Consider the following 11,591-nt stretch of genomic DNA (forward strand, 5'->3'; position numbering starts at 1 on the left):
AGGTAGGCAACTGGATTGGAATAAAGGGCCTTGACTGCCTGCACAAATGGTCCCCTAATACCCATGGACAGGAGGACTTGATGTAAGTAGTCCCATGTGACAGAATCGAAAGCTTTTTCTATGTCAAGGGCTAAAACAGCTAATGGGGTGTTCCGTTTATTTGCTACTTGGATCAGATTGAGGATTTTTCGGATATTGTCAGGGGCTTCCCTACCAGGTATGAATCCCACCTGGTCTTTACCGATGAGACTCGGAAGGAGAATATTTAGTCGCCGGGCCAGTATGGATGTGAGGATTTTCGTGTCCAGGTTCAATAATGAAATGGGCCTGTAATTGGATGGGGAAAGGTGATCCTTGTTAGGCTTGGGGATGACCGTGATGTTAGCAGCAAGGAAATCTGGATAAGGAGTATTACCTAACATTATATGGTTGCAAAATTTAGTGATATGGGGTGTTAGCAAGGAAGCACATTTTTTATAGTAGAGGGCCGAAAGCCCATCTGGTCCAGGTGCCTTGCCTAACTTCAGGGCCTTAATCGTTAACTCTACTTCTTCATTCACTATCTCTTTGCTTAGATCGTTTAAAGCCTCGGTGGAAACCTGTGGGAGCCTGATGGACCTCAGAAAATTGTTATCCGATTGTCCCTGTGTAGCCCCTGGCTTAGCATACAGTTGTTGATAGAATTTATGGAAGGTTTGGTATATGGTCTCCGGGTTGGAGGACACCTGTCCCGACTCTGAGCGAATCCGGAACACCTGGTTGCTTTTTTGTCTAGCCTTAAGTTGACGGGCCAGCATCTTATCAGGTTTGTTAGCATATTTATAGTAGTAGGATGCAGTCCAACGTAAGGCTTTCTCTGTATCGTTCGTGAGAATCATGTTTATTTGCAGTTTAGTGTTTTTAATTTCTCTAAGTAAATATAGAGAGGGGGCTCTTTGATGGGCCCTAACCAATTTACTGAGCTTGGTCTCAAGGCTTGAAGACGGGCATGTCTCTCTTTTTTTAACAGTGACGCTTCCTTAATAATTTGGCCCCTTATAAAAGCTTTGTGGGAAAGCCAGATCACAACAGGGTCAATATCTGGGTTGGAGTTCTCCAGGAAATATTGCTTTAAGTAATCCTGGAGCCGGTCTCGCACGGCAGGCCTGGTCAACAGTGACTCATTGAGTCTCCATGCAAAGAGACGACTCGTGGGAGTGGCTGGGGAGATGTCAGCGATGACCATATCATGATCAGACCAGGCCGCCACTTGGTGTCTACAATAGGCCAAAAGGGGTAGCAAGGACGTGGAGATCAGAACCAGGTCGATGCGGGTATATAGGTGATGGGCTGGTGAGTAGTAAGTGTAGCTTCTTTGGGTGCTGTTGTGTTCCCTCCAGGAGTCAGGGCTGGTGAGTAGTAAGTGTAGCTTCTTTGGGTGCTGTTGTGTTCCCTCCAGGAGTCAGCAATAGAAAGGGACTCCATAACAGTTCTAATTTGGGATCCCTGGGATGCAGGGCACAGAGCGTTAGGAGGTGAGGAGCGATCCAATGAGGGATTAACCACAAAGTTGAGGTCCCCAGCCCATAATATCTCATCATATCTTAGTGCCTCAAGTTTGTGGTACATTTGGGTGAAAAAGGCAATCGGATCCTCAGTTGGGGCATATACATTTACTATACACATTATTTTCCCCTCCAACTCCCCCAACAGGATAACATAACGCCCCTCCGGATCGGTAATGTGGCTAGTCACCTGGAATGGAAACGAATTTCGCAAAAGGGTGACTACTCCCCTGCTTTTGGAGCAAAATGTAGAGGAGAAAAATCTGGAGTAGTGGGGGGTGGAAGAATTTAGGATGGGAGGTGGGTGTAAAGTGTGTCTCTTGTATACATATTATATCTGGGTTATGCCTAAAATAGGATGTAAGGGCCGTTTTGCGTTTCCTCGGGGAATTCAAACCCCGCACATTGTGTGACAGCAACTTACACATTATCCCAACAGTAAATAGTGTAGCTTAGCAAAACAAATTGAATAGACCACATAGCGTAATGGACGGCATAAGGATGGATCTCCAATAAAATAAATAAGTTAACATACAAAAAGGACAATAACTCAAACAACGCTGTTAGACAGCTTGAATGGCTGAGCCCAATATGGCCAGCATAGATAAGTGGGCTGAGTATGAGCATCAGGGGAATAATATCAATCCCTGCACTCACAAATATGAGCCCAACAATAGAGGACAGCATAGGAATCCGATTCGCTGAGTCCCTATCGGATAACCTGATCGAAACTCATGCAAGAGGTTATAATCAAAATACAACATTACAACATTACTGGGCTGCAGAAAGAGCCCAATCTTACAGTAAGCGAACAGTAGTATAAACCGAACACGTTGGATTAGTGTCCCATTTACCCCTGGGCAGGAAAGTGTAGGACATAATGGCTCACTCAGTGTCCCGTGTTGGCGAGGCGGCTGTGGGGACTTGGGTCCAGACTCTGGCCGGGCGCTGAGGCTTCGGAGGCGCCGCTGGTCTCTCCAAACGATCCACCTTCAATCCAGCCTGGTGCAGCTTTTCAATCCCTTCTTCAGGGGTATAAACTGTGTAGGAGCGAGAGTTCAGTTGGAAAGATAAAGCAAAGGGGAACCCCCACCTATAGCGCACTTGCGCTTGTTGGAGCGCCTGTGTCACAGGCCTCATTTCCCTGCGCTTACGAAGCGTAGTGGGGGCTAAATCAGCATAAAGGTGTACTGTGGGTGGGAGATCCGGCATGGCCGCCATATTTCGTGCGGCATTTAATATCATGTCCCTCACCTCCGGATGATGAAATTTCAGGATAACATCTCTGGGGGTATCCGGGATTCATGGTTTCCCCAGGGCTCGGTGTATTCTGTCCAACCGCAACAGATTCGGCTGGGCCTGGGGTAATAAAGAGGCGAACAGTGCGCCCATGGTGGTTGCGAGGTCCTGGTAGGACTCTGGTAAGCCCCGAATCCGCAAATTACCTCTCCTGGACCTGTTCTCCAAGTCCTCTAGTTTCGCTTCAGGCGCTTGTAAGTGGAGAGAATGCGCATCAATGTCTTTCCTGTCGGCGCCTATGGCGCCCAAAAGTTCGTCTGCTTTGGACTCCAGGTCTGAGACTCTGTTCCCCAGATCGTTTATCTGGCGGAAGAATTCTGCAACCGCCTGGGAAAGCTTGGTTTTAAAAAGGGTTGCTATGTTAGCATATAGATCAGCCTGACCTGCTTGTGAGGTTGCCGCATCCGTGCGGGGTTCGCTCTCAATAGAGGAGGCCGGGCTTGCTGGGGATGCAGCTTTATCCGCCATGATGGATTGCCTCGTGCTCCGGAAGATCTCCGGTATGGTCTGTGAAGGTATCGGCGTATCTGGGATTTTAGCTCCCCTCTTGCCTCGGGCAGTCTTCTGCGACCCCTGCATGAGTATTCAGGGCTGGTGGAGCCGTTTGAACGGCGCTGGTATAGGGAATTCGTCAGCGGTCGGTGCGGAGCTTACAGAGCCATGTCTTCCCTGCAAGCCGTGCGCATGCGCCCCCCTCTTTTCGTTAATTGAGACTTTTGGTTGCTTCTCCACACTGTCATTTGCATCCCTTTCTTCCCAACTGAGTTTTTACAAACTCTGCCTCTAATGCTGCCAGATGTAAGGCAGCTATCCTCTAAGTCAGTGTTCAACCCTTTAAACAGGCCTTGAGACATTACTCTGATATTAACCAAGCCTTGTTAAGAGCTCATTTGCATCCCTTTCTTCCCAGAATTCCAGAGGAGCATGAATGGCCTATAAATCTCTGCAGACCTATTAAGGCGCTCTTTCCCCAAGGAGAGATAGTACCCATAAATTGGGAAGAATCTGTGCTGATGCCAACAGACCCTTTGCTGGAGAAGTTTGGATGCTCTGCATTGTGTATGCTCCTTCAAATATGGAGTAAGCTCCTGGTGTCAATAATCGTTAAGGTTAACATTAAAATGATTCTCATGGCTCAATTGCTTTATGTCCTCCACAATTCCCCGATACGGATATCATCTGTCTTTCACCAGCTAAATGGGCTGTTACGTCAACTGGTATGGAAAGCAGGGATTCCCAGAATTAGGCTGGAAAAACTGCAGTTATCTAAGGACGCACATGGCTAAACTGTCCTGAATATATGGAAGTGCTCTTTAGCCTCTGAACGGCAACACTTACGGGTTTGGGGAGTGGAGAATAGTTCTGATTCTTGTGCATATATAATTGGATGTATGGTTGGTCCTGGACATGCCAGCTTTGCAACTAATGCACAAAATATGGTGGAAAACCAGGCAACTGCTGGGTACAGTCTGAAGCTTACCTTGCACACCAATCAAGGATAATTAGCATTTTCCTGAGATCCACCAGTTACAGGGATTTGAGACATGGTAATTGAAGGGGATTGCCAGAATAATACAATTGTATAAAGATGGCTCACTTAAAAGGGTTGTACCACAAAAAATATTCAGCAGTTTTCAAACCAGAACCTGGATCTGATTACTTTTGTACTAGCAAGCAATTAAAAATGTAGTATAACCACTGAGTTATTCAATAATATGCATCTGTATAGCGCCACCTGCTGTTTGTTCTTTTTCTTATTTCTCTGTCCACCTCACTGAGGTGGATGCACATGCTCAGTTCAATCATCCCACTGCCTCCAGAGTTGTGAATGGAAGAGAGCTGTAGCAGAATGGACATACCCCCTGAGCTGCCAGCTTGAAACAATAAATCAATGGGGAGATCTTTGGATCCATGTGAGGTACAGGGCTGGTTGTAGCTTTGTTAGAAAGAGATGGTCATGTACTATATGATGTCTGACTTTAATATTTTTTTATAATAATCATAGGATAGCCCCTTTCAGTCCTTCTCACAACTCTACCCCATGCATATTTATTTTACCAGTACTTCTAATGGAGGCACACCGTGGAGACTTAAAACAGCGACTGCTCTTTGTTAACTATAACTTATTTGTTGTAATATCTAAAGAAGGCTCAATTAGAGGGATTATTTCTACTGTCTATATACAATTAATGTGCAAACACTTTACTTCAATCTCCTCAGATATTAGCGATAATCTATTGAGGCAACTTCCGAAGCAGTCACCATACCCAGTGTATATATCACACTTACAGTACAGACCAAAAGTTTGGACACACCTTCTCATTCAAAGAGTTTTCATTATTTTCATGACTATGAAAATTGTAGATTCACACTGAAGGCATCAAAACTATGAATTAACACACGTGGAATTATATACATAACAAAAAAGTGTGAAACAACTAAAAATATGTCATATTCTAGGTTCTTCAAAGTAGCCACCTTTTGCTTTGATTACTGCTTTGCACACTCTTGGCATTCTCTTGATGAGCTTCAAGAGGTAGTCACCTGAAATGGTTTTCACTTCACAGGTGTGCCCTGTCAGGTCTAATAAGTGGGATTTCTTGCCTTATAAATGGGGTTGGGACCATCAGTTGCCTTGTGGAGAAGTCAGGTGAATACACAGCTGATAGTCCTACTGAATAGACTGTTAGAATTTGTATTATGGCAAGAAAAAAGCAGCTAAGTAAAGAAAAACGAGTGGCCATCATTACTTTAAGAAATGAAGGTCAGTCAGTCCGAAAAATTGGGAAAACTTTGAAAGTGTCCCCAAGTGCAGTCACAAAAACCATCAAGCGCTACAAAGAAACTGGCTCACATGCGGACCGCCCCAGGAAAGGAAGACCAAGAGTAACCTCTGCTGTGGAGGATAAGTTCATCCGAATCACCAGCCTCAGAAATCGCAGGTTAACAGCAGCTCAGATTAGAGACCAGGTCAATGCCACACAGAGTTCTAGCAGCAGACACATCTCTAGAACAACTGTTAAGAGGAGACTGTGTGAATCAGGCCTTCACGGTAGAATATCTGCTAGGAAACCACTGCTAAGGACAGGCAACAAGCAGAAGAGACTTGTTTGGGCTAAAGAACACAAGGAATGGACATTAGACCAGTGGAAATCTGTACTTTGGTCTGACGAGTCCAAATGTGAAATCTTTGGTTCCAACCACCGCGTCTTTGTGCGACGCAGAAAAGGTGAACGGATGGACTCTACATGCCTGGTTCCCACCGTGAAGCATGGAGGAGGAGGTGTGATGGTGCTTTGCTGGTGACACTGTTGGGGATTTATTCAAAATTGAAGGCATACTGAACCAGCATGGCTACCACAGCATCTTGCAGCGGCATGCTATTCCATCCGGTTTGCGTTTAGTTGGACCATCATTTATTTTTCAACAGGACAATGACCCCCAAACACACCACCAGGCTGTGTAAGGGCTATTTGACCATGAAGGAGAGTGATGGGGTTCTGCGCCAGATGACCTGGCCTCCAGTCACCGGACCTGAACCCAATCGAGATGGTTTGGGGTGAGCTGGACCACAGAGTGAAGGCAAAAGGGCCAACAAGTGCTAAGCATCTCTGGGAACTCTTTCAAGACTGTTGGAAGACCATTTCAGGTAACTACCTCTTGAAGCTCATCAAGAGAATGCCAAGAGTGTGCAAAGCAGTAATCAAAGCAAAAGGTGGCTACTTTGAAGAACCTAGAATATGACATATTTTCAGTTGTTTCACACTTTTTTGTTATGTATATAATTCCACATGTGTTAATTCATAGTTTTGATGCCTTCAGTGTGAATCTACAATTTTCATAGTCATGAAAATAAAGAAAACTCTGAATGAGAAGGTGTGTCCAAACTTTTGGTCTGTACTGTATATTTGCTCAATAGAGTATATTGTACACCTGCTTTCTTATTTAGAATTGGAGTGAGAGATATGGCGCAATATGTGTGCTCATTGGCTTCCCCTGCTGATTTGATGCATGTATTTTAGCACCGTCTAGTATTAAATGACCTCTGGGAGGGATGATTAGCCTTGATATACAGTATCTGATTTATGTTCCAAATACACCACTTAACTGTATATAAAGCTAGTTACATACCCTTCCCTCTACAGCAGGCATGTCCAAACTGCTGCCCTCCAGCTGTTGCAAAACTACAACTCCCAGCATGCCTGGATAGCTTACAGCTATTAGGGCATGCTGGGAGTTGAAGTTTTGCAACAGCTGGAGGGCCGCAGTTTGGACATGCCTGCTCTACAGAAACGGATTACTTCGTACTGACTGGCACCTAGTGCACCTTCATGGAACTAAAATGGAAGGTTAATCACGTAATATGCTTAGAGAAAGGGATTTATCACAAAAGAGGATCAATAAAAAAAAAAAAAATGTATGAGTCGCAGTGGCGTGATTGGGTTGGCTAGTGAACACCTTGCCAGATTATATGTACTTGGCAATGGCCGATTGTACTTTGGTCCCCGGTGGGATGGCCATGGAAAGTACATACTTTGTGTAAATGCTGTGTAGCTGATGTGACCTGGGAGGTTGCCAATAGCTTTGCAGACTTTTTGTACTGCATTTTGTCAACTCACATTACCTGGAAGAAGGGGGTTATGTATTAGCTTCATTATGCTTCCTTTCCACAGTCTTTTATTATTACAAATTTTAAATCAAAAATATCTGGAAAAAAAAAATGTACTAAAATAAAGGTATACTCACAAGTTACTCCCCAGCTGTTTCCAGCACCACAGCTCCAGTTATCCCCACTGGTGACAAGACTCTGGTGGTGGTGTTTACTACCATGCAAATGCATTGGGGTGCTATGCTGGGCCAAACCATCAAGGGCTTAGGCTCTGGCTTTTTCCTCCCTGCTCCATCGTACACTTTCAATGCCACTAGGTATGAAGCCTATGAAAGTACGTATAAAAGGCATGAGGACATCATTTCAACTGCTGGCATCTCTGACCACAGACTGGAAGAGTCCTGTGGTCTGCACTGCAAACAGCAGCATTGAACGATGGTTAGGTAATTGATTTCCTTTTTCTTTGTCATTTTGGGGGAGCCTACTATGGAGGTCATTACCATTAGTGTGGTCACTATAGGAGGCGTTATTGCTACTGAGGGCACTAGAGGGGCAGAACTTAGTGGTGCACTAGAGCCCCAGAAATGACACAGTTTCTGCCCTCACATGACTGCTGCAGCCAATTGCTGCTCTCAGTGGTATACAGCAAAAAACTGCTAATGATTGTCGTGGTTGCAGCACTGTAAACACCGGCCAGGGGTGCAGACCCTTGTGCTATATATGGCAGGGTAGTAACTTAAGTATAGCTTTATTTTATTTATTTATTATATTTTAGTGTCTTTGATCAGTTTTAAAAACTTCTGACAAGCCCTATAAGAATGTTTCAGTAAAGATAAGAAATGTGAACAGGAAGGGCAAGGCATTAAGGCTTCATTTCATGTGACAGCCCAATCTTAAAAGGGGTTATCTCGCACACACACAAAAATAAATCCCATCCTTATTGTCTCTGTGCTGTATGCCAAGGATGTCAGCATCAGTGCTGTAGCTGGAGGACACAGAACCAGCTCCACTTGGCAGCTGAGTAAAGCTAGCAGCATACATCACATCTTGTTGAATCCAGTGAACAACTTACAAAAGACAATAGGCATTTCCATTACTAGGAGTAGGGATACCAGCCCATTGACCAAAAATGTGTAAAGAAATAGGCCAAAAAAATGTCAGCACTGCAGAGGTCTATGCAAATTAAAGTTTACAAAAAAGTATGATACATGTTTTATGAATTGCACTGACTACAGTAGATAAGCAACATTGTGTAATAGGCAGAATTCAATTTGTGAGGTATAAACATTTACTTAAGTTTCCCTGTACTATAGGGTTTTTATTTTTTGTGGAAAATGTCAATAGTCCATAAAAACAAGAGATGGTCGCAATGGTGGGAGAGGCTATCAAGACATAGCTGGTCCAGAAGGGAACATTCAGTGTTGCGGGCATGTTCCATGAGCAACATAAAGATTCAGTTATGTAGATCACATACACAGGAACCACAGTGCAGAGCAGTTTCCAGGACTCAAATAGCTGTCAGAAAAAAAGATTTGCTTCATCAAAAAAAAGAAGCAGACTAGTCATGTGCATAACAAACCAATGGCTGTAAATTGAACCAATTTCCCTGAATGGAAAGCACACTAGAATAGCGGGTAACCTGCAATATATTCAGTGTGAATCTTTAAATAAGCAATATTAACTGATGAACAAAACAGGTAATTTACAATACAATAATGTCCATAGATAACAGCACTACAGCGACGTGCAGCAGAGAGCTGTGAAACCCACAGTCACTGGGGAGATGTTTCAAATGTTAAACCAGTCAATGGCCCTACTGGAAGAAAGACATTTTGCATTGTATAATATTGGTTGACTCTGTCCTGAAACCAGAGCTCAACCTGGGAAACAAACCCAACAGCAATTTATTGGCAAACAATACTGTGTGCCAACAGGAACTGGCACAGTGTAATCAGCCCACCCTCCTAAACCAGGAACAGGGTGCTGTACACTAGAAGGTCACAGGCATCTTGACGTCTTCCTGAGCCTCTCATGTCTCCTTGTATGAGAACGTGCAGCCCTTGAGGTGCCTTTGTTTCCAGATGGTACCAGACTTAGTTCTTGAAGCGTGTTTGTTCACAGATGTGGTTGAATTTCCTGGACAGGACGAGATGCAACATTTCAGCTTGGATCTTTTCATGAAAGACACCAGCAGAATCACCATCCCACATCAATAGATAACATAGGGTTTTTAAGTAAAGAAATTCCAAAACTCTTCAATGTATTGATTAAAATTAATGAATCCTCTGAGAACCATAATCTTTATGGCTTGCTTTTACGGAATTGTATTTTTGAATGGCACCATTTTAGGGTACACAATGTTTTGAAACATGTTCATAAGTTTTAACTCCTAAAACTCCTGTGCCCACCCTTCTGTCTCCCAGGGAAGCACGGGAGGCAGAAGCATAGAGTCTGGCTGCACGTCTTTTCTAATCGGAGACGGATGGCCCTTAGCAACGCTCTTTTAAAGAGTGCTGCTAAGGGCCATTTCAGCCCCAGTTTTCTACCAAAATTAAACGTTTTGGCTAAATAAAGTCTATAACAAAATGGTTATTTATCACTTGCCCTACACTTTAGCAAAAATAAATAAAAAATATGACAGTTATCCTTTAAACAGTAAAACTACATTCACACGTCAGTGATTTCCATCAGTGATTGTGAGCCAAAACCAGGATTGGAGCCTCCACAGACATAAGGTATAAGGGAAAGATCTGCTCCTGTTCTGTGGTGTCTTGCTTAAACGGGGTCCACTGTGCAATATAAATGACAGGTAAACTGTATTCTGTGGGAATTTTTTTTTTCCCACCGTTTACTACTTTTGCACAATAAAACAAAAAATATTTGGGAGAAATTTATTAAAGGATTAGGCCAGCAATTTGACATACAAAAGTTGTAGATTTTTGTGCAAACAGCATTTTGCAACTTTTTAAATTTCACGCTGCTTTTAAAAAAAAAAAAAAAAAAAAAAAAAAAAAGAGCGGGGCTAAGTGGGAAGGGGTGTGTTCTACTACAGTCCAATAGATTTACTAAAATTTATATCAGAAAATGAAAAATTATAGCACAAATCTATGCCAGCTCAAGGTACTTTAAATGAGCGACTATCGACTTTTATATTGCTGATCAGTACTTGATTATTGTGTGGAATTGACCAGTTTGAGAGGACTTTTAAGTTGTAAATGGGACTACTCATTACTCTGTGTGTAAAGCCTCCAGTGACCCAAAGCGATACACAACTTTTCTTGGAGTCAATGGAGCTGAGCTGCAATACCAAGCACAACCACTTTACAATGTACGGCACTGTGCTTGGTAAACGTCCGGCAGGCTGCCGTCTTCACCAGCGCTCCAGTGAGCACTGCAGCTTTCCGACACAGCCTGGACTCGGTCCCCCGCCGATGTGAGATAGGTCATCAATATTATTTCCTGGATAACCCATTTAACAACAAGAAATCCACCAGTATTAGTCTTTTGACCAGCTTTAAATGGCCACATCAAATTTAATCAAAACTTAAAGAAAACATACAAGATAATTGGAGTCATCTCTCCGATCCTCCCACACATGTGAATGCTCGGTTAAGCATGCACGTCTAGTCAATGGGACTAGTGGAGGACATCGCGCTCACACGTGTCAGGAGAACAAAAAGGATAGGGCGCTTGAAATCCGCTATGCCCAATTCCTATCTAACCCGACATCAGCACTGGGGAGAGTTGGGAGGCACATACACATTAGATGCCTGGCCTAAAAGACTGAAATGATATAATGTGTATGGCCACTTTAAAGGGGTATTTCAGCTGAATAAAAATAAGCTTGTCCATGGGCTGCAAGTGCTTTACAAAAAACAAGTTTATACTCCCCTCACAAATCTCTGCTCGCTCCTCTTCCTGTTCCTATTCTGACAGGGCAGGAAAGGGCTCTGAATGCTGCTCAGGGAGTCACTGGCTGCAGCATGAGTGGGATTTACAGCCATTTGCTAAACTGATTGGGGAGCCGAGTGCAGGCTCTGTTTATTTTTTTTCTAAAGCATTTCCAGCTTAAAGAGGACCTTTCATTACGATAAAAAAATCTAAACTACCGTAAGTATACAGACATGGAGAGCGGCGCC

General features: G+C 43.6%; 1 protein-coding gene across 3 annotated transcripts in view; it reads right to left on the reverse strand.

The window, feature by feature from the left end:
• Window positions 1–8,622: 8,622 nt before the first annotated feature.
• CHFR (checkpoint with forkhead and ring finger domains) overlaps window positions 8,623–11,591 on the reverse strand; it is a 49,966-nt gene continuing 46,997 nt past the window's right edge. For all 3 annotated transcript variants that reach the window (XM_044275598.1, XM_044275597.1, XM_044275599.1), the window contains exon 18: window positions 8,623–9,588. In XM_044275598.1, coding sequence (XP_044131533.1) covers window positions 9,546–9,588 — 43 coding nt within the window. In that variant the 3' untranslated portion in view covers window positions 8,623–9,545. The remainder of the gene's footprint in view (window positions 9,589–11,591) is intronic.

Source organism: Bufo gargarizans, chromosome 1 (genome assembly GCF_014858855.1).
Source record: "Bufo gargarizans isolate SCDJY-AF-19 chromosome 1, ASM1485885v1, whole genome shotgun sequence".
NCBI classification, from domain to species: Eukaryota; Metazoa; Chordata; class Amphibia; order Anura; family Bufonidae; genus Bufo; species Bufo gargarizans.